The following is a 25146-nucleotide window of genomic DNA, read 5'->3' as shown; positions in this document are numbered from 1 at the left end:
ACTTTCCTTGAATAACTGACAAATAAATTATATTACTTCTACAATAAGGAAAGAAGGACTCTTTACCAAATAGGACAAACACAGGTTAAAGTTTATTATCAACAGTTGCAGAAACAGCAACAACTAAATAAATGGTTTATTATCAACAGTTGCAGTAACAGCAACAACTAAATAAATGGTTTATCATCAACAGTTGCAGTAACAGCAACAACTAAATAAATGGTTTATCATCAACAGTTGCAATAACAGCAACAACTAAATCAATGGTTTATCATCAACAGTTGCGATAACAGCAACAACTAAATCAATGGTTTATCATCAACAGTTGCGATAACAGCAACAACTAAATTAATGAGAACTATTAATAAGTGTTCAAAATTCTAAATCAGCATTGTAATGCAGTACACAAAATAATGCATACAGTCACAACAGTAATAGCAACAGTAGAACATAAACACTCAATAATGTAAATACCCTACAGCATGAACATGGTTTTAAAATAGTTTACAAACTACATTTATACGCTTTCAGAAGCATCAGCACAAACATTTCGAACACTATTACAGAAAATAACAATAACTGAGGGAAATGTTGCGAATCATTCAAAAACAAAATACGTTGATAATCACCAACAAAAAAAGAGAGCGCACCAAAGTGAACGCCAACACTCGCCTTTTGTTCAGTGTAAAAAAAAGGCATAATTCACAACCAATAACCAGAATTATGGCTTTGCTATTCATGTGTGTATTATAGCTCGCCACATGTGTACCAAGTTTCATTTTGATAGCTTGAACATTTGATATGCTTTGACACAATAATGACAACACCAAGGCTATGAGAATAGCTAGACTTGTTTCTTTGAAACAGTCCGGCTGAATTCAAATATGTACATAATTCAAACAAGATTATTTTTTTTGATTTTTTAAGTTTAATTATTTTTTTTTGTATTTTTTATGTAAGTAAAACACAAAAAGGTATAAGTATTTGGTAAAACACGAACAGGTCTAAAATAATGACCATAATTATAATTCAATGCAAAAACAAAAAAAAGTTCCGAATAAAATAATATATATATATAAAACTGCTTTTGAAGTTATTTTGAATATGTTTTTTGTTTGTTTTACCAATTAATTACACCTTTTTGTACACTATAAAACAAATAAATGCTTCAAAATAAATGAAACAAATAAACATACATAATAGGTTGCACAAAAATATTTTTTATTTGGTTTTATTTTTTTATAAAAGTTACTAGAACGTAACAAAATATTAAAAATCACTATATACATCCTCCAATCATCATCATCATCCTCATCATCATCACCTTTAACACCACTAACTGCAAGTCGTCAGCATACCGAAAAAATAAATAAAACTGCACAAAAGCAGAAAATAACAAATCAAACGAACGATTGCAACATTCCCCCAAAACAACTTCACTGAATGCAATCAGTGATAATACAGTATTGTATTGAAACGTTCATTCCCAACGAACATCTTATATTGTGTATAATGCTCTCGTAAATGGTTAATAGGCTTGCCTTTCTACTATATACCTTTGTAAACAATAACAGGTTTCATACATTTATCTTTTTTTGATAATCCTGTGGTATTTCAGTTAATGTTATGAATGTTCTGCTCCGAATGTTTCAGTAGAGGTTATCCTCTGCTTTAATTGGCAAGTTTATTTAAAGTACATAATACAAAATACTGAAACTATGCCAGTTAATGGAAGCATACAGTTCAGGTTATCATGAACTAAAAAGGAACAGTTCTGACCATGCTGCCTTAATTTGTAGTTTCTTTAATTTGTTATATGGTAAAGCTTACTTTTTGTAGTAAAATTAATAACAAGACTTTGTGAATGCTTATATAATTTCATATACACATTCAATCTATTTGTACATCTATGTCTGTTAGAGAAGATGGTATGACTTGGGCCGGCCCTTAAGAAAGTGTAGAGTAGAAGGTTGGTTTGACAGTGGACAGGTCAGGGGTCAGGAAAGGATTTGGGGAAAGGCATTTGTTGGACGGGATAATGGTGGGATTGAAAATTGCCAGGCGTAGGCTAGGAGGGGGATTAAGTGGAGTACAGGGGCCCCTGTTTTCAATATCAAGATGGATCGCAGGACAGGGACTAAGGTCAGAATTGAACAGACAGCAATGTACAAATTGATAAATATCAATAAAAGATTCAAATAGATCATAGTTGTCCAATGCTCAGACAACATAAAAAAAATGAGTGAAGCCAAGGTCATGTAATGAAACTGTTCAAAATCATATACAGCTAATACTTTGGAGCTTCAGTCAAGATCTGCTTTAGGCAATTAAACAAAGTAAAATAATGCATTTGTAGATATATGCAGTCAAGTCAAAAAGCTTGGATAACTACACCAACTAGTTTGAGGACTTTTCAGAAATTTATCTGATTTTAACAGGTGTGAAATAAGTCTAGTAATATGAACATCATACCTTTAAAACATGAAAGAGGCTATGAACATTCTCTTTTTTTTTTTTAAAGAACACTGTTGAAAATATGGCATCTTTCAAAAGGCAAACCTGTATTTAACCAATAAAAAATGAACACAAACAACTTAAAACAAATCGTCAGTTCTTGTTCGTGGGAATGTCCTTTCAAGTGTTTTTTTCAGACAACATTCACAATCAGGACGTTGTTGACGGTGGCCCATGGAGACCGGCATGACACAAACACAGCTCTAGCCATTGTAGAGCACTGCAGCCTTCGTATTATAGGTAAACTGCAGCCATGTATGTAGCGATGCTGAGCAGGGATTTTGTACAAGGTGAAGAAGAGGTGCGGAGCGATTTGGATCATAGTCGTTAAATACTTTGGATCAGAGAGAGATGTTGTTTGGCTGAGATGCAGAAGAGGGAGTCTGGTCGAGGGGTGGGGGAGGGGCAGGCATTTTTATTCTCATTTCCAAGCCGGTTTTTTCTTTGCCTGCCCCCCATCGTCATCAACACGCTTACGTTTTGTTGCTGAAAATATATAATAACAAAAATTAAGAAAAAGTTGGAACACATGTAATAGAGAGATAAAAATTTGTAATAAAAAACAATTACTACTGCAAGTGGATGCCAAAGCTCCTCCATCTTATTTCCAGCGTTCATGTTTTGTTTCATTTCACATAGAATTATAAGGTTGTCAGGCAGGGACCCCACATAATAACGGATTATATCAAGGGGCTGGATAAGATTTTAAGTTGAATTTAATATGATGCAACATTTTGAATAAACCAGGGAATGAAAAGTGCTGTCATTAATTTCCATTCTTACTGTTGTTGTTTTGAGAATATTGATCCACACATTAAATGTACCAGCAAAAACATTCCTTTGAAGAATTAAACAGTTTTAATATCAGACACTCTGACCATACACAACACCTCTACTCGTTTCTTATCATAAGGTATGTACTTACAGACTTTTCCACGACCTCGAGCTGCCCCACCCTCGACCGTCTGCCCACCAGCTGATGATGTGCTGGGGGCAGAAGTCTGCCCACCAGCTGATGACATGCTGGGGGCAGTGGCAGCAGAGCTGCGGGCAGATGTTGTCTTCCGTGTAGAGCTGCCCACAGTTGCTGCCGTGCTGCGGGCAGAAGTACTGCGTGCAGTTGTTGATGCAGTTGTTGTTGATGTCCTGCACGCAGTTGACGTTGTAGAAGCACTGCCCGCAGCGAAGCCAGGTCTCCTGCGCACAGCTGCAAAAAGGCTCCTGTGCGCACTGGCAGATGCAGGTCCCTTTGGCCTTGGGATCTGAAATAAGAAAAGGTAAGAATAATGTGGCTGTTAACAAAATAGGTTTTAACTTAGGCAGTTATATTCTTCAAATGATGTCTGAAAGGTGATTATTAAATCTTTTGGACAGACATTTTTTCTATTCTATGTAACCTGAAACGACCAAACAGATTATCTATACAGTAATTTATAAATATTATTAAAAGTTGTAAAATTATCTTACCCTGCTCTGTTCTGCCATTTCAGTTGAAGGGGCCGTACAAGTATTGGCCCCTTCTTTAAGAGACCTGACTTCCTCCCTCAATTCTGCAATCTCAGCTCTCATGCGATCCATCTCCACTCTCATAGCTTCCATCGTTTCAAGCTGAAAAAAATATATATAGTTTTACAACCGCATAACAATTATAATAATTTTATGATATTACTTTAACAATCAGTAATTTTTGACTAAACCAGCAGTGCTGGCCTATCCTTTGGCCAAAGTACATAGATCAAGATAAAGTTTTTAGAGTCTTCTGAGGAACTCAGTTGAGATAATGATCTCAGGGGCTTCCATGTCTAACCTTAACCTGGGTGTGTGGCCGACGCTTAACACTTCGTGGAAAGGAATGCAAGTATAATAGCTCTCATTATATTTGTTATTCTAGTCGAGCTAAAGATGAATCTGTTTAAACATGATGCACAATTTACTCACTTCCTCTCTCTGATTTTTGCATTTGCGCTCCAGTCTCTTTCTGTCCGCTTCTTTCTCCTCCTGCCGCATCTGATGGTACAAACAACAGCAGGATTTTATAAAATGATAAAACTTGTGTCAAAAAAATGACTGAAAATTTTATAAGCTTACCGAAAATTGAAACAAGAATGAAAATGAATTTAAAAGTGGTGGAACGAAATCAACACTATACAATGTTATTATGTGAGATGATATCATGACAGCTGACCATGGAAAAATAACTCGGCCAGAATGATATGACCTTATCAACATTATTATATCTTAACAAGAGGCCCAAAAGGTCCTTTGCTCTACTGGCATGGCTCTTGTGGTCATTTTTTATCCAGAGCATGTATGTATGGGTAAAGGGCAACAGATATATAGTTCACATTTTGTGTCTGGGTTACCTGAAAATGTTGCACGTTCAACATCTGAGCCCAGAAAGTATTGTAATCAGATTAGTTGCATGAACTATTTTAATATGTGCCAAGTAAAAGTCATCTATAAAAAAATATGCTTTCAAAACTGTACTCATGGTAAATATTTCTGTAGTTTTAAATTTTTAAAAAAAAAGGTTGGTCAAAAGGTCAAAGTCAAGGGCATCCTAGGACAACATTGATCAATTTAAACAAACATTCACAAGCAATTGTGCTGAGATGGATGTACAAACACAAACAGATTTTCAAAACTTTACCAATTTAAGTTGACCAAACCTGAGAACCCTGGGCCAGTAATGACCCCAGGTGCATAACTTCCCAACCAATTTTGTTAAGATGAATGTGCAAACTACAGACACTTAGAGCTAAAAAAATGGTCTTTGGGCTTTCAACAAGAACAAGGCAGAGTAATTCACAAAATCAACTGCAGTACCAAAAAGCAAATTGTCTCCCTTAATCCTAGACTTTAATTTACATGTACATGTAAGCTGGGCTAAAAGTAGAATTCTCTCATGCAGACCTGCATGGCTAAAAATAAGTTGACCAAAATGAGCATTTTCAAGGCCCTTAATCTAGGCAAGCATGGGCGGATATAGCTGAACCAAGCTCTAATAAATATCTAAATACTGCAAAAGTTTCATTGAGATACAATCCAAACTGAAGACTGCATCACGTTAACAAGAAATTGATTACAGACGCACGGAGGCACATACAACGTACACATAACCATCGCATACGCTCTTCTGGCCTTTGGCCAGTAGAGCTAAAAATTGTTATAAAAAGATAAAAGTTGAAATCAATCATTCTCAGTAGTTGGCATGTACTTATGAGTTATCATTGACAAAAAAGCCCAGTTAGACTGGACATGTACCTTGTTGTGTTGTGCCACTCTGGTCTTACATGCCGGTCTCCATCTTATCTCTAGGTTTGGTAGTTTCAGGTGGGCCACCGTCTTCATTGTTTCAAATAATAGGGGACGAACCATAAGCCTGAAATACATTTAAAACATTTAAATAATATTCTAACACAATACAAATAAGGAGGCATTTAACCTCAACTTTTCTGACCCATATTTCAAAAAACTACTGAATTTTAAGGTCCGAAATATCTTCACCATGTATAAATCTCATTACGGTAAACATTAATTTCAGGCAATTTGTTTGATTTTATATATTTGTGCCAGAAAAATTTCATTTTATGAAGAATAGCAGGTCTTACATCAAGGTTAATATCATGTACTCACAATTTGTGCAAGTAAAGGGTTAAAATGTTGCAAATATTTCAGTAATAAACTCATTTGCATGTAAAATGCAAAAGCTGGTTGTCTTGTAACTTATGGGAAATAGAGCTATCACAGGAGTGAAACATGGCCCTAAATTCCACCTCCACACAGGAATGTCAACTGATTCTTTAAAATAAGACCACCCCTCAGAGGTTATTGTTTTGTTAAAAATCGACAGATTGTCCACTGAGTGATTCCAATATACACTTTGTTAATCAGGGAGTAAAAGCAGGAGCATAATTCTATTACTTTTACAAACATATTACCTCTGCAACATGTGTATTAAGTTTCATTTTGATGGCTTGAATGGATATGACTTTAAGTTCAGGCCAAGGTTAATTTTACATGCATAATCACTCCAACTCCACATCATTTAAATCAGCCAATTATCACCTTATTTCAAAACCTCATATATCAGTTTGTGCTCAATATTCAATTTGAGTCCAATGGTTATCAACCACTGACTAAACCAAGTTTGAAGTTGCACCTATCATCTAAAAGTGTCTTCACTAGCAAGAATAAATAGACAGGTATTTTACAATGCAGCTAATTTCTCACCCTGACTGCTTCACATCCTGTAAACTATCCAAGATCTGCTCAAAAAGGTCTTCTGAATCTACAACATTCAACCTGTAGTTGTTGCACAATCTGCAATAAAAGAGAACAGTAAATATCTTTTGTGAGAGATCTATTTACAGGTACTTTATATAATACGTCTTTCTACAGCAGAATGTTGGATTTGTTAAATGTACAGATGTATTATGGCATAACACAGTTTGGAAAGATACATGTTACTTTTTATTATAACTACATGGACAGTACTAGTATGTTGTTCTTATAAATTATCTTCAGATCTTATCATGTTTTGGATGACAAATTGCCAAAATCTGGTACAAGGTATGTTGGTCCAGTTTAAATCATTATTTACAAGGTTTGTCAGTTAACACTTTTTGTCAACATGATAATCCACAAAACTAAATTATTTATCGTACATTGAGTCAAGTCACTATTGCGTGTGATCAACAACAACAAAATGATATATTTTTCACAGTTAGCAGACTGTGTTAGAAGGACTTGTTATATCATTTATGCATCTCAAGAGAATGATCTCTTTTGACCAATAAAAGTCTCCCTTTTTACAGAACACTCAAATGGTATCAATCTCTAACACATCCACTATACCTGTGGTAAAATTAGCACGAGCCCACAAGCCTTGCACTAGTGAATTGCATAATTGGTTTGATAAAAAAATTTAGATTACATACTGAATCTTGTTTTAACCATTTGATGCCAAGCACAAGTACACTATTTCTGTCTGCTTTCTTAGATTTTATGAGCAAAACAGATCTGTGTGTTCTGTAGTTTTCTTCAGAGACATCACATGTTGGCATAATTGAAAGTGGGTGCAATATTTTGGGCTTCACTACTTTTTTCCTTTTAACATACCCACCAAAAAGTATGTTCACTGCAACATATAGAAAAAGAAGATAATTGTTGAAGAATCACTAAAAGAATTACGTACTGTATAAAGTCTCTCTCCCGGCAAATAAATGTAAACAGGCAAGTGGGGTTCAGTTCTTCCTCCAATGTGAACCTCATCTCGGGCTGAAAAAAGGACAAACATGAATATGAAAAAGTTAACTAAAAAAATCAGTTCCACCGGATCTTACAAAGTAAAGTCATTTGTTCTGAGACTGCAATATACAACCAAACAATTCTGTTACAATGTAAAGCTGCTGTTTTTGTGGTCTGCTTAAATGTCCATTTTATTCCTAACATGCATAACCACAACAATTCAATTTAGCCACTCTTAGCTCAGCTTTTAACAAAAAACACCAACATGCGCCAAGTCATGTAGAGAAACATTTAATGCCGAGAAAAGAACTATTAGAACTATTTTAATTTACTATATCACTCAATTTTGTTGGCATGCAGACTGGTAGTACTTTTGTCAATGCCAAATTGATATAATAAAAGCATAATTAAACACTTCGTTCATTAATTAATTCCATATCATTGAATTCTTAAGCTATACCATATCATACTACCAAATTCAACTTACAATGCCAACCTCAACGGTCTCCCTTGTAACTCTGATCTTGGTTACCCTGAAAATACACAAACAAATATTCCTCTGAAAAATTACTGAAGTTTCAAGTAAATATAATAAGCTACAGTGGCAAGCAATAATATAAATGTATGACCAAATGTTGTGTTTTTTACCCTTGAAATTAAGCATACACACTGATTTGTAATAAAAGATTACATGTATTATTGTTGTAGTTTCTCAAACTTCAGGGTAGTATGGCCTTAAATGCGCAATAATTCAATCTTGAGCAATGTCATCAGGAAAAAATGCACAACTGAATGAAATATATATGCATTCACTGGAATGACAGCTTATTTGTCAGACATTTATTGCCTTTGAGGCAGTCTTATTAAGGATCATGACCATTCAAAAGTGTGGGGATAGTAGGTAGAGTTTTTAATGATGTTCAAATGATGACTGATATTTGCAGATAAATTTGTATCCTTGAAAGAGCACAGAACAAGTAAATAGGAGTTACATTTAACTTTGTTCACCTATATTCATATATATATATACAATTGTGATCTTGGCCTTTGACTCTATGACCTCAAAATCCATAGGGGTCATATATTATGAAATCACGTGACTGAACTGTGAAGACATGGATTTTACCGTGCTCGAAATAACTTAAAAAACAAGGGAATTATCTGTGTTTAATTGTGGAAACTTTTGGAGTAACATGTTTACGAATGCATTATCTTCATGTCGGGCGAAAATTCAAATCAAAATTCTAAACAAGGTAGCAAAAAACAACGAAAAGCAAAACGGAAAGCCACCTCCCCATTGTGTGAAGAAAGCGGACATTTTGATCATCTTTCATGCACGAGCGCATCGAGTGTACCGCGTTATATACCAGCTCAGGTAAACAATAGTACATTTACACCTGAACTTTATACGTCAAATATGAATTTAAACATGACCTCTCCTATTGGAAACTTCCAACAACCGTTCACCTATGGTATGCAGCAGTCACCAGGGATGTTTCAGCCAGCACCCCCGGCGCCGTCAACTCCGCCAAGTTGTGCTTTACAGATCATGGAAGATATTAAATCCATAAAAACGTCACTTCCAAATATTGAAAAGACAGTTAATACCATCAATCTCAAAATATCGGACATGGATATTAAAATCAACAATCTAGAGTCAAAGGTTACGGAAGTAGAAACGTCATGCAGCTTTATTAGTAATGAGTTTGAAAGACAGAAAACTGAAGTGAACGAGGCAAAAATTGAAATTAGAAAATTGCAACAAACATGTGGTGACTTAAAAAATCAATCGCACGAATTTGAAATCCAAAAAGATCAAATGAACGACAAGCTCTTAGACTTGGAATCAAGATCAATGCGGGATAATTTGATTTTCTACGGAATACAGGAACATGGTCCCGAGGAAAACTGTGACACTCTTGTAAAGGATTTTATAGCCTCTAAACTCGGCATTGAAACAAAAGACTTGTTATTTGACCGCATACATAGATTAGGTTCAAATAAAGCACCAAAGCCCCGACCGATCGTCGCTATTACACCGACAGAGAAAAGATACGACAAAAATCGTACGACGAAGGCGTAAAAAACAACTGAAAGAGGCCAGGCAGGGGGTCGGTGTTCAGAGACCGCAACAGACCAGGGATGCCAGGAAAGCGTTATTTGATATCATCAAAGCTGAAGAATCAAACGGGAAAAACCACAAGGCTTGCTGGAAATAAACTTTACGTAAACGGCAACCTCTTCAAGACATACGTCAACGGGAAAGTATGCGATCCTCCACGTTACAACGCACAGGGCCAGAACTAGGGATGTCAGGAGAGTGATTTAAAGATCCTGTCATGGAATATTAATGGACTTTCAAGAAAATTAGCAGACCCAGACTTTCTTAATATATTATTTAACTACGATGTAATTTTTCTATCTGAAACTTGGTTATCCAATAACAACAAGATTAATTTAAACATTAAAGGATACCAAAGTGAACATTTATATGGTAATAAATCATTTAATACAAGGAAAGGTCGATATAGCGGTGGTATTTCAATTTACTATAAAGACTGTTTAAGGAGTAAAATAAGCATTGTGAAGAAACATCAGTGCGGTATAATATGGGTTAAATTATGCAGTTCATTGTTTAAGTTTGATCATGATGTATACTTCTGTAATACATATATTTTACCGCAAGGTTCCACTGTTTTAAACCAAAATGATATAGATTTTTTCGATATTATTGAATCTGATATTGAAAGTTTTAAATCTCTTGGCAAAATATTTATTTCAGGTGATATGAACTCAAGGACAGCGGATTTATCCGATGTATTAGATTTTGACAGATACATTGATTACGATGACAGCTATATGTCAAATATTGTTGATATTAAACCACGTGTCAATAGGGATCAAGTGATCGATTCGCACGGGCAACGCTTGATCGAGCTTTGTAAATCTACCTCGCTTCTTATTGGTAATGGCCGGTTATACAATGATAACAGCGACTTTACATTTCATTCACTAAATGGCTCGAGCACAGTGGATTATTTGTTATTAGATAAACATGATTTTGAATACATAAGTGACTTTAAGGTATTAGAACCGAATGAATTCTCGGATCATAATGGAATTAAAATACATTTACAACGTTATATTTACCAGCAGCCCGCGACTAATGTAAAAAATACGGAACGATTTATTAAATGGGATGAGTCTAAGATAAATGCTTTCCACGATCTTCTTTTAAATAGAGAAAATGTCGAATCTATGCAAACTCCTACAGAGCGTATTGAAAACTACACTCCAGACGAAAATTTAGATAATATTGTTATACAGTTTACTGATCTCTTGCAAGAAAATGCATTGAATATTTTCGGTAAAACTCGCCGTAATTTTGATAAGAACATAACTAATCATGCAAAAAAGAAAAAATGGTTTAACGAAGAATGTTACAGCGCTAGAAAACAATATACGATTGCAAGAAATGTGTTTTTAAAAAATAAAACAAACGAAAATAGACAACATTTTGTAAACACTAAAGCTAATTATAACCGAGTTAAGCGAAGAGAAAAGAATAAATTTAAAACTAGAGAAAAGAATACACTACGTAACTTAGCAACAAAACAACCAAGACAATTCTGGAAAAAGATCAAACAGCAATATAAAAGCAATAATAGTAATGCCGAAAATCTGAGTGTTGAGGACTTATACTCTCATTTTGAGACCTTATTTGGTACTGAATCATATACTAATGCTGACAATGATACCCATATTCCGATTATTAATTATGACGACGAATTGGACATAGATATAAACTACGATGAACTTAAACACGCCGTTTTTTCACAAAATAATAATAAAAGTTCGGGCAATGATAACTTAATCGCAGAAATTTTTAAACATTCTTTTGATCAAACATCTGGATTTCTACTCAAACTGTTTAATACTCTATTTAATAACGGCGAATATCCAAACTCATGGGGACTGGGTATAATTGTACCAATCTTCAAAGGGGGGGACATAGAGGATCCCAAAAACTACAGAGGAATTACTCTGATAAATATTATAGGAAAAATATATTCACAGGTACTATTAAATAGGCTCACAAAATGGTCAAAAGAACATGAAAAAATTATAACGAATCAGTTTGGTTTTCAAAAGGGAAAGTCTACAGTTGATTGTATTTTCATTTTACAGTCCATTATTTCTAAAACACTTAGCTCGAAAAAGAAATTGTATTGTGCGTTTTTAGATTATGAAAAATGTTTCGATAAAATACAGGGTTCTCAATAAGTTTCAGTTGAACCGTCTCAAAGAGTAAAGTAACCGACCTGCTTCTACTTATTCTATTTAAAATTCATTTAGTTTTCCAAATTTTAACCGGCCCAATTGCCATTTGAACCATCCATTTTGGCCGGCAGCCGGTTCTTATTGAGAACACTGAAATAGATAGATTACATCTATGGCAAAAACTACTTAACGAAAATGTGAGTTCAAAAATGGTAAAGGCGCTTCAAGCTATGTATAGCGTTGTCAAATCTTGTGTACGGTATAATTCGAACACATCACGGTATTTTGAATCAAATATCGGTGTTAAACAAGGGGATCCAAGTTCCAGTCTAATGTTTTTATTTTTCGTGAACGACATTATAAATAATATTAACGCTGATATAGCTGGTATTTTTACAGCAAATGAAATCAAGATATTTCTGTTACTCTTTGCAGATGATGCGGTGTTATTCGCTCAAACACCAGAAGCATTGCAGTCTATGTTAAATGACCTGGAACGATATTGCAATGACTGGGGACTAAAAATAAATACCACCAAAACAAAAGTTATGATATTTGAAAATGGACGTCACACAAACTTTGAATTCTTACTCTGTAATACTATACTAGACGTTGTAAAATCCTTCAAATATTTGGGCATCCACTTCTTTAAAAATAGTAATTGGTTTCGAACACAAAAGCGACTAGCACAGCACGCTTCATACGCACTCCATAACTTATTTATCGTTTTCAACCAAATCGAGTTACATTCAATTGATAAATGCAAACTATTTGACAGTCTTGTTTCACAATTATTAACTATAGTGCAGAGGTATGGGGAAATCACGAATCTAAAAATATAGAAATAATCCATTGTAAATTTCTCCGAAAAATTTTAAACGTAAAAAAGTCGACCAATTTAGACGGATTATACGGTGAACTTGGGCGCTTCCCTATGATAATAGCTAGGCGATTAATAATGATAAAATATTGGATTAAAATATTAAAATCAAATAATGCGTTATTGGTAAATGCATATACATTTCTCAAGACTGACGCTGATAACAATAACATATATGGAGGCAAAAATTGGGCTAATCAAATTAAAGTAATATTAAACCAAATAGGAATGACAAACATCTGGCAAAATCAATACACTGCTGATATCAGCTTTGAATTAATTAAACAACGCATCGTCGATATATATAAGCAAACTTGGTATGCAAACATTAACAACTCAAGTAGACTATCATCATACGCAAGGTTTAAGCATGACTTTCAGTTTGAAAAATATCTAAACTGCGTTAATGAAAATAAATATAGAATAGCTATTACAAAATTTAGACTTTCGTCACACGACCTAGCCATTGAAACTGGAAGGTATATAAACATTATAAGATCGGAACGTAAATGCTTACACTGTAACATGAATGTCGTAGAAAGTGAGTATCATTTCTTACTCGTATGTCCTAAATACAAACTCCTCCTACAACAATATCTCAAACCTTATTATAACTCGTGGCCTAATCTTAATAAATTTGACAATCTTTTGTCATCAACATCTGTTCACTGTATTAACAACTTAGCGAAGTTTATCTATTTCGCATTTTGCCTTAGAACAAATGCTACAGCAATAACACTTCATTATTGATCATTTATCTGAATGTAAATCTTAACGTATTGAAATATGTAAATTGTTACTATGTCTTTTTGTAACATGACACCTACTTTCTTGAATGTTTGACCTCTCTGTAAATAATCTGTGTCTTCATTGTTCCATATTGTACTTTATTATGTGGCTATAAATGTGCATATGCCGTTTAATGCGAATAAAGATATGTTATGTTATGTTATATTAGTGTTTGGAATCAGACAGAAAAATACTATCGATAATCAGTTTATGAAACCTATATATATGATCAATTATTTATCGATTTGATCATGACCCATTCCCAAAGCAAAATATTATATTTTTCCCAATCTTCAGAAAAAAATCCAAATAATTTTTTTTTTTTTTTTTTTTTAGGAAGTCTTTTTACCTGTACTGGTTCATTTTCAACATCCTTATAAATTATGTGATGTAAAGTTTGTTTGATAATTGAACTTGGAAATCAATAATTTTCATCACATTCAGAGATCAGTATAAACTATTTACTAACTGTCATGATATATTGCAATAGATATTACACCCCAAGGATTGATATTTTTTGGGTCTTTTAAAGGGTAAATAAACAAATATTAAATCATTTCCTAATCGCAGGAGACTAGACGTTGTTGTTTTTTAACTGTAAAATTTACAAATTTTGGCATTTTCACAACACAATTTCCCAAAATGTCTAAGGTCTTTTTCCCAAAATGGGCAGAAAAAGCCCTGTCATATTTAAGGCATAAAGATACAGTACATGCACCAGTTTTAAGCACCAATGTTCCCTAACAATATTGTGTGTACATTTCTTTGCTAGATTACATTATTTATCCAGAACACAACTATCCTTTAGTGTTTACAAGTTACTATTACATAACATGTGACCACTAGCTCTGTGGTTTAACTTATATAATTTTATTTCATACTGTATACATGTCACTTGTGTAAAATAGACACAAAGAAAGATAAATTTCATGTTTAAACAAGAGGGCCAAGATGGCCCTATATCGCTCACCTCAGTAAATCTTTGTGCTATAGACTTGTTAAAATTAAAGGGCAATAACAGGGATTTGGCTTCTCTGATGTATGAAAATGTAACCTCTATAGTGTTTAACAAGGTATTTCTATATTTGGGCTCCGTGACTTAGTTTTTGACCCCAGATTAACCATATTCAAACTTGATTAGAAATCATGGAAACAACTTTTCTGACAAATTGACAGGATATTTGGGCTGAAAATGTTGTCTTGAGAGTGTTAACAATGTTTTTCCATATTTGGGCTGAAAATGATACCTCAAGAGAATTAATAAGGTTTTTCCTTATTTAGGCTCTGTGACCTAGTTTTTGACTCAAGATGACCCATATTCAAACTTGAGCTAGAAATTATCAAAACAACCTTTCTGACAAATTTCCAGGATATTTTGGCTGAAAATGGTACCTTAAGAGTGTTGACTTGGTTTTTCCTTATTTGGGCTCTGTGACCTAGTTTTTGACCCCAGATGACCCATATATGAATTTGAGTTAGAAATCATTGAAACAACATTTCTGACGAATTTCCAGGATATTTGGGCTAAAAATGTTACCTCGAGTGTTAACAAGGTATTTCCGTATTTGGGTCTGTGACCTGAGTTTTTGACCCCAGATGACCCATATTCGAACTTGAGTTAGAAATCATCAAAATAACCTTTCTGACAAATTTACAGGATATTTGGGCTGAAAATGTTACATCGAAAGTGTTAACAGGGTATTATTATATTTGGGCTCTGTGGCCTAGTTTTTGATCCCAGATAACCCATATTCGAACTTGTGCTAGAAATCATCAAACAAACTTTCTGACAAATTTCCAGGATATTTGGGCTGAAAATGTTACTTAGAGAGTGTTAACAAGGTATTTCAATATTTAGGCTCTGTGACCTAGTTTTTGACCCCAGATGACCCATATTCGAACTTGAGCTGGAAATCATCTTAACAACCTTTCTGACAAATTTCCAGGATATTTGGGCTGAAAATGTTACCTCAAGAGTGTTAACAAAGTATTTCCATATTTGGGCTCTGTGACCTAGTTTTTGACACCAGATAACCCATATTCAAACTTGAGCTAGAAAACATCAAACAACCTTTCTGACAAATTTCCAAGAAAATGGTACTTCTAGAGTGTTAACAAGGTTTTTCCACATCTGGGCTCTGTGACCTAGTTTTTGACTCCAGTTAACCGTATTCAAACTTGAGCTAGAAATCAATAAACAACTTTCTGACAACTTTACACAACATTTGGGCTGAAAATGTTACTTCTAGAGTGTTAACAAGGTTTTTCCATATTGGGGCGCTGTGACCTAGTTTTTGACCCCAGATGACCCATTTTCGTACTCATTCGAGTAATTACTGGGACAAACGTCCTGACCAAGTTTCTTGACAATTCAGGCACAATGTGACCCCAAGAGTATTAACAAACTAAGTGTGTATGGACGACAGACGACGGACAATCATCAATCCTAAAAGCTCACCCTAAGCCTACGGCTAAGGTGAGCTAAAATTCACTTTTAAACCACAAATATGAGAAGTTTAGAACCAATCCATTAAGGTTTCAATTACAAGGACAATTTGTTATGATAAAGGTACTGTACATAGTAACTGACTAGATTAGAAAATGACCAGAAAACTTAACAGTTATACTGTAGCATTTCAACTTTAACTACCAAAAACCAGACTCAAAACATATTTTCATGACATATTTTGATTGGTAGCGGTTATGCCTCTTGTTTCGATAGTCGATTGTTCAAATTTCACTAGTGACTCTCTCCGACATAGGTCTTTCTGATCAATTATAATTGATCATCGGCACAACACTATCAAATACTGGTTTCCCCCAATCTAAATGCAAAGTTTGAGGGCCGTGGGTACAGGCATTGTCAAGTTATCAAACAGCCTTTTGCTATCAGGGTCACTGACCTGGACCCTTGACACAATGATCCCTAATATCAATATGGGTCATCTACTGGTCAATGAAATAAGAACATCATTTCAATTTGAATTTGACTTGATTGGTCCATAATGAAACAAGTGGATTTTCTCATTACGTCATAGTAAAGAATCAGCCAAAGATGGCAACAATTCCTCTACATTTACATATGAGAGATACACAAAGGTCCCTGCTGTGCACTGCAGCACTCATCAGTGATCATTTTTCCACCTTTGATAATTTACCAATCTTAAGTTATGCTTTCAGACCAAGAATCGAACCCGAGTGTCCTAAGTGGGAAGTGAGCATAATTATCTTAACAAATGATTGATATTTAGTATTTCAAAACGTTTTCGTACCTAGTACCCCAGGCTCAAAATTTGTTTTTCTTTTATTGAATGAAATGAAGTCCAGAAATTTAAGACCACATGAAAGTGTCTTTTTTGAAAAAACAACAACAATTTATTCATGATAAAATATTTTTTTAAAAGTTCACAGTAGTATCTGATAAGTTAAAAAAACTTAATCAACCTCGATGCATTAGGTCTTGTCCAATAATTGAGCAATTAACTGCAGATTTATAAAATTACGTCACATACCAATTGATACCCCTTTTGTAAATACTGTGTGACATTTTAATCCGACATGAAAAGACTTTTCAGATGAGCACTTTTATTACATAATCATGTTCATTCCATTAGCTTTACAAAAATAAATGTCAGAATCCAGTATTCCTCTAACAACTAGTTTAGGACTTATAGACACTGAAAGGACAAGAACTATCACAGAGACAGCGCGCTTGACTATTCCTCCGCTTATCAGTGTATGGATTGAAAAGTTTTGGCAAAACATCATGGATCACTGTTAGATTAGGTGTCAATGCAATACATGATCATTGATGTGCTGAGATATTTACATTAATTTAGAAAAAGGGGCATAATATTTTCAAAATGCTTGATCAAGTTACCTCCTCTTGTGTAAAGTTCAGGGGGCATGATGGTGAACAAGTGTGCCAAGTTTCAAAGCCATACGTCAATGGACTTAAAAATATTTGAGGTGGTACGCAAACTTAACAAAAGCGGTAACGACGCTTGGGTGACTAGGATAGGTCTCCTTATTCTTTGAATAGATGAGCTAAAAATAGCACAATTATTGCAAATATGCAATAGTAGGGGTAATGATGTTAGATTTTCATACAGTAAATCTGTTTAGTTAACAATCAGATGCTTATAATGAATGAGTCATCTGTTATTAAATTTAATTTTTAAACATTTTTTTTTAGAATCCAGTTTTCTGATGCCTATAATTTAAAAGTAGTAACTGCAGAATTTTATTTTGTTTGCGACTTTCTTCAAATTGAGCATTGATGATTAAATTTACCAAACATAATGCAGAACCTGACATTGATTAAAGTTAATTCAAATGACTTTACTCTGATCACAGAAACAGAACAGATTTTTTTTTTCGATTCAGACTTATATCAGTCTCACAGGTTTATTTCGCTATAATTTATTACTTGTACAGATTATCAGCTCAAATCTCAAACCTTTTGAAAAACATTTCCATCTGAAAGCTCAACTTTACATAGATAATTGACTCAGCATATTTTAAAGACTGACTAACAATTATTTAAGTCAACATAATTATACTGGATTTTGGATAGGTGTCCAGGCCTTTACTCAAATAACCACTGGTCTGAGTCTGACTATTGGACCCATTCTCAAAGCAAGAAATGTAATCTTTTTCCCAATCTTCAGAAAAATCCAAATTAAAAATTACTTTTTAGGAGTCTTTTTACCTGAGCTGATTCATTCAATATCCTAATAAATTATGTTAAGTTTTGGAAATATCATTTCAGAAATTATTGATCTTCATCCCATTCGGAGATCAGTATGAAATGTCTGTCATCATGTATTGTGATAGATATTTACATCGCAAGGATTGATCATACATGCAATACCTCAAAACGGTGGAATCCCCCATTATCTGCCTAAACTCGTTAAAAAATATATCATAAAACAAGAGCTGTCACAGTATGTGACGAATGCCCCCAAATGTGACATTGGCCTATGAACAAGGTTAGTACATGAAAATTTGATCTTGCCTTTACATGTCAAAAACATATGGCAAGTTATTTTGAATTGCCTCTGAACATAGAAAAAACACACCCATATTTGACATTTTCGTCTTGGTATGTGGAAAACATGTGGCAAGTTATTTTTAAATCTGTCCATACAAGAGAAAGTTAATTACAGCTCGGACACGACAACCTATACTCTTTGTCCATATATGCAGCACTCCATTGTGAACAAACACTAAGTGTGACCTTGACGTAAGAGGTAGGGACACGGATCTTGCACGCGACACGTCTTCTTGATATGTGGAGCACATGTGGCAAGTTATTTTAAAATATATCCATTGTCACAAATCTCATTTTACATTTATATTATGGTATTATTATTTAATACAATTTGCTTGTACTAGTTTAAACATTGATTTAAAATCAATCATTAGGTAGTATTGTATCGACACGATACGGTAACACTTGACCAATTTTCACTGCTCTGACCATTTTTCTGTCATCATAATTTGTACATGTTTTGGGTGTGTAATTCTCTAGTTAGTTGGGAACAGGTTTTTGACCAAGACAGACGTGTAACATTCTCTGGGTGGACGGACGGAACTGCCACGTCTGCAGTTATGCAGCCGAAAAGCTGTTGGGGAATGAATGTGCATTAATACTAAGTATTATTAACACCTGATACCAGGGTAAGTGCCATTACATTATAATTGTTTTATAGACATTCTTGCATTACAATTTAGGTTTGTAGATACAGTTAAATATTGTCTCCTGTACATGTACTTTGCAATTGTCAGGTTTTTATATTGCAAGTAAGCGTTGTAAGCGTTGTAAGCATTATTTGCTCATATAATTATCTAGAGAGCTATTTTCATTCGTGTTAAACTATAATTGTTTAGATTCTCACAGTTTGCCTTGACGGGGAATGAACCGACATTTTTTTGTTTTGCTTTGCATAATTGTTGAGAGTAAAAGTGTATAATCATGATACTAAAGAAAAATCCAGACAAGTACAGTCATATTACCACAGACAAAAAGACAAATTTTAATTTTGATATTTAAACACACCCTTCTAAAATTTGTGAAAAAGCAACAACATTTTGTACAAGTCTGAAAATCATGGAAAATGGTTCAAATTGAGTATGAAAACAAAACATTCAATAAGAAAACCCCACATACCCCCCCCCCCCTGTGACAGGGGTGGACCCCTCCCACTCGCATCCCCATGCGCCCCTATACTAGACTCTTGTTATGGTTGAATATAAACAATAAACATGAAAACAAACATTTTGAGTTGTGCATCAAATGCGCTTCTTTACCTACAAATTCTATGAAAATCAGACATGGAATTTTAAAAAATTCCTGATTTTGGGTCTTATTTAAACCCCTGGTGATGTTAATAGTCCATATTAACAGCCGCTTCAGAGTCTTTGATGATTTTTTATTTGGCAACTTAACGAGTCCATATCGCATTTGTTTTTTTCCTAGCCTAGAATGACATATCCCAGCGCTAAGCATATTAAACAGAAGATGACAGCACCTGCTATACGGTTTCAAAATGGCTACGCTTTATTGACAAAAGTCTAAATCAGAAATGTGAACTCTATCATTGGAAGGTAAAATATACTGCTTTTGAGACCCGTCTAAGGCCATCCTGCAGATTTTTTAGCTATAAAAAACCTCAATCATATGAAATTGGCCTGAAAACTTATTTTAAAAACTTCAAAATTCTATTAACCATGCTAAAATACCATATAAATCTGTCACAAAAAGAACATAGTGCAATAAACAATTTATCGATTCACTTCACACTTTGGCCGAGATCGTTGCTAGGTTACCAATACAGTACAAAAGACCACTTTTGAATCAGCATTCTTTGTTAATTGGCATCCTACTAATCAGCATTTTTGTAAATATCAAGATATTATAAAACTGTTAAAACTCTTCTAAAATTTCCAAGGTGTTATTAATTATCTAGTGTATAAAATTTCACAAGCAGCTTTAACAAGACCTACTGCGTAAGTCACCGTACCAATTTCATAATCACGATATCCGAAAGTTTGTGTATCCGATTTCTTATTACTGTACCTGTTCTTATTATGGTGCTCGAAAGTAAATAGACTTTAATGGATAAGACTACCAACATGCTATTTAAACAAAAAGGCCCTTTAAAACAGGTACATCACCGATGCCTTAATATATGAATTGCACATGGAATAATTTGTTATAATAACAAAATAATATTCCTTTTGGTGTTCGTTTGGTACCTTGTAGTTGTTTATCGAATTATGGCGTCATCGTCGCCTATGGTCTCGATGTACTTTATCGAATATTTTTTGCCGATATCATCTACTTATTCTGATGATGAATATGATGATGATATTGTCGCAGACAACACTAAGGTAGCAGTCAACATTTACAGACCATTTCTACTCCATTCGGAACTCATATGCCATTTTTATTGAAAATGAAATGGCCGAGGAGCTCCGAATATTTTTACTCAAATAGATCATGTAATTTACACTTAACTAATGGCATCTAGAAGATATCATGTCAACACTACACGCTTATTTAAACAAGAGCTTCAACTGAAAGCAGCCGTCTTGTACACATAAGAATACGAAATATACACCATGAATTACCAAAAAGAATTGCTTACGAATGCAAACAGCCTGGTGGTGCGGCTACCGGTCAACATTTTTTTTCCATATTTATAAATGTGTTAAACCACATGGTTCAGAAACGAACTATTTCTGGCATAAAAAAATGTAAAATAAAACATAGATTTTTTTTACATTTTCATGGGTAGTTTTTGTTATGGGAGTTTTATATTTCAGAAAAAAGATTAATGTGACAACATTTGTCACTGAAGAACATATTCACATTTTATAAATCTTTTGCTTAAAACTGTCATTTTGTGGACAGTAAATCAACATTCTATATTCGTGTTAAGGAAGGCTTCTTAGATTTTACCGTGAAGTACATTTAAAAAATGTGCTACTTGTTACTTGCCAAAAACCCATTCGTTACCTCTCGGTCATTTTCCATCGCAAACTTTAATACAACCGAGGAGTTCCGAATGTTCAAAATACATGTATATGTACATGAGTTTGGTTGATATGTATGTGTTAACTTTTTTACATTAGCGGTCAAATATTTTTCAAAACACGTGATTCCAAAATGTAAAACATTATTTCTATCAACAAAGATGTCTTTTCTGTATTTCAAAATGGGCAATTCCCAAAAGGTGTAGACGGTCGGGAATAGCTATTCAAAACAAATGTATTGTCTTGTTATGTCATACCGAATGAAAAGAAAAATTGATTTGATTTGCAAACTTAAATCAGGTTTTCTATTTATTAAACCCTTGAATGAAGATCAAGATATTTTCGAGGCCCCATAACTGCGCGCGCGCTTTATGGTGTTTCTCCTTCCACATGCAACAATTTGATCTTTAAGCGTAACGCTATACATAAGAAAACTGGATTGCAGATTTAGAAAGATACTCAAATAAAAGAAAAAAATGTGTTACTAAGGCAATATAATTGTGTCAATCAGCAAGTGTTGGTATTGTTCTAGATCAAAGTATCAATAACCGCAAACAACACGTAATTTAACAGGTGTTCGGGATTTGAATCTTCGGATTTATACTAAAAACCAGTCTTAATGTATAAATAAAGCTTAAACACTATATACTTTAATTCTATCCCGAGTGCGTGAAACAGTCCAGAGTAGGCTCATAAATGATTGCTCAGCACGTGAACATTTATCTACCACATGACCAGTCATGAGCCAGTATGATCTTGAGTCGGTGTTTGCTTTTCATGAACACGAGTGCGCAATTTGCCCATTTACCCCTGTCACGTGGACAGCGATAGAGTTTTCTTACAATATAAGAGCATGTAATGGTGTAATTGAATTTGTACACTGTTAAACTGCTAGAAAGAACAACAACATACTTCTGATATTTTATAGGCATTTTGAATTGTTCAAACAATTCTGTTTTCGTCATAGAACACGAGGCAGTATCTTTTAGGACACACTCATTTATACTCATTTTCAATTTATCAAAACATTCATTTTATCAATTAAATACTTCAAGTCAATTGCACCATTTTGATACGTTTGTTTTAGTTCATAGAAAAAATGAATTTCGTAAATGTGAATCCCTACGACCACATACCTCTGAACCCCTGTCCGCGAGTCCTTGACCAGACAAGGGACCTCGCGGACGTCAGTCCCCGGCTCCCAGCCCCATCCCTCTACGAAAGAAATCGGTTCTGCTGACGACGCTGCAGTTGGTGGTGTTGAAGATGATGATGATGAAGATGATGATGATAACGCACACGACGGAAGAAAAAGCTCTGCCATAATGAAATAATATCTATTCTCTAACAAAATCAAACTCTAAATAACTCCGCCGGCTCGTGGTCTGATTCTCTTTATATACGGGATGATACGCACCATCTGATGCGCAGGGGTGTAGCCGGATATTATTTTATTTTAAGAAGCAGCGGAAGCGATTCCCACACATTCTATTATTTTTTGCCAGTAACTGAAAATGCTGACAATGTTGAATTGGAAAAAAGATGGGGAGAAAAACAATTCAAACTTTATTTTTCTTCACAAGGCCACGCCTTATAAAATTCAGACATCATTTTAAGGGCGTGGCATTTGCTAGAGCTACGCCTCAGGAGATAATTTTGAGTGTAAAACGTTTCTATACTTTTGTTAACGGGAATCTTTGATTTCATTCACTCAGGTGAAATCCCCGTGCTCTTTATTGTTCAAGCAGGTAAAATCGCTCGAAAATATTAATACATGTATATAGTGAAGAGGATTATGCTACATTATTATGTACATGTATATGTATACATTTCCAATATCGCGTGATACATTGTCTATTTTTACATGCATTCAAAGGCTTTCCATCTTGTAAAAGTCGTTTGAGAAAGCCAATGATTTAAATGTTTCTAAAATTTCTAACTCCAAAAAGGAGTTGACCAATTTTTACGAAAGAAGATTTTACTCAGAATTGGGTAAAATGCGCATCCGTTCAAGGGGCTGTCTCACGTATTGGCACCCAAAAAAGTTTTTTTCTGTAACGAATCTCTGGACAATTATTTACGCTTTGATATGATAATTGTAAAAAAGTAACAAAAGGTAAAAACAAATGTGTCGGAGACCGGGTTCGAACCATTGTCGCCAAAATTGCAGTCCAGCGTCGTACTAACTGAGCTACCAAAGCTTACTCTAATCGCGTGACATAATTAAGCTAAACACCTACCTCGGTTATATCACGTGATAAGACTGACTAGCCAATCACGCATGAGGAATGAATTCTACCTGGTAGACATACCCAGTTTGATATATATATCCTATTCAAACAGGAGTTCTTACATTTTCATGCCACATCTAACACAACGATTTTGTCCAAAAAATAGCTTAGACATTTTTCGATTGTTTTTAAACATGGTCCAGATTCAAAACGTTATTTACCGGAAAAGATAATTAAAAGAATATATTGATGTACATGAACGATAAATTTTAAGTGAGGAAGGAGTATTTCTACACCGCCTCAACTTCCCCGTTATCGTAGGTGAGTAACAGCTTCCCCGTTATCGTAGGTGACGCAAGGCTTCCGCGTTATTGTAGGTGAGACACGGCTTCCCCGTTATCGTAGGTGACGCACGGCTTCCGTGTTATCGTAGGTGACGCATGGCTTCCGTGTTATCGTAGGTGACGCACGGCTTCCGTGTTATCGTAGGTGACGCACGGCTTCCGTGTTATCGTAGGTGACGCACGGCTTCCGTGTTATCGTAGGTGACGCACGGCTTCCGTGTTATCGTAGGTGACGCACGGCTTCCGTGTTATCGTAGGTGACGCACGGCTTCCGTGTTATCGTAGGTGACGCACGGCTTCCGTGTTATCATAGGTAAATCACATCTTTCGCATCATCATAGTTGAGACACGGCTTTCGCGCTTTCATAGTTGTGCACGGCTTCCGCGGTATCATAGGTGAGACACGGCTTCCGCGTTATCGTAGGTGAGACATGGCTTCCGCGTTATCGTAGGTGAGACACGGCTTCCGCGTTATCGTAGGTGAGACATGGCTTCGCCGTTATCGTAGGTGAGACATGGCTTTCCCCGTTATCGTAGGTGAGGCACGGCTTCGCGTTATTGTTGGTGAGTAAACGACTTCCGCGTTATTGTAGGTGAGTAACGGCCTCCCCGTTATCGTAGGTGAGGAACGGCCTCCCCGTTATCGTAGGTGAGACATGGCTTCGCCGTTATCGTAGGTGAGACATGGCTTCGCCGTTATCGTAGGTGTGACATGGCTTCCCCGTTATCGTAGGTGAGGCACGGCTTCGCGTTATTGTTGGTGAGTAACGACTTCCCTGTTATCGTAGGTGAGACATGGCTTCCGCGTTATCGTAGG

General features: G+C 35.0%; 1 protein-coding gene and 1 long non-coding RNA gene across 2 annotated transcripts; both read right to left on the bottom strand.

Annotated features, from left to right (window-relative positions):
- Positions 1-1737: 1737 nt before the first annotated feature.
- LOC128212375 (streptococcal hemagglutinin-like) lies at positions 1738-5883 on the bottom strand. The gene is made up of 5 exons (XM_052917811.1): positions 5779-5883; positions 4453-4521; positions 3982-4122; positions 3440-3776; positions 1738-3000 (listed from the first exon to the last, which is right to left on the bottom strand). Exons 1-5 carry the CDS (start codon positions 5863-5865, stop codon positions 2936-2938), a joined length of 699 nt encoding a protein of 232 aa, XP_052773771.1. The 5' UTR covers positions 5866-5883; the 3' UTR covers positions 1738-2935.
- An 864-nt stretch (positions 5884-6747) lies between these two features.
- LOC128210414 (uncharacterized) lies at positions 6748-20933 on the bottom strand. The gene is made up of 4 exons (XR_008257163.1): positions 20796-20933; positions 8252-8297; positions 7712-7794; positions 6748-6837 (listed from the first exon to the last, which is right to left on the bottom strand). It is a non-coding gene; the product is annotated as an uncharacterized LOC128210414 (long non-coding RNA).
- Positions 20934-25146: the final 4213 nt, after the last annotated feature.

Source organism: Mya arenaria, chromosome 12, assembly GCF_026914265.1.
Source record: "Mya arenaria isolate MELC-2E11 chromosome 12, ASM2691426v1".
NCBI lineage: Eukaryota > Metazoa > Mollusca > Bivalvia > Myida > Myidae > Mya > Mya arenaria.
The sequence above is the reverse complement of the archived record's forward strand: the minus strand, read 5'-3'. Positions and strand labels throughout refer to the sequence as shown.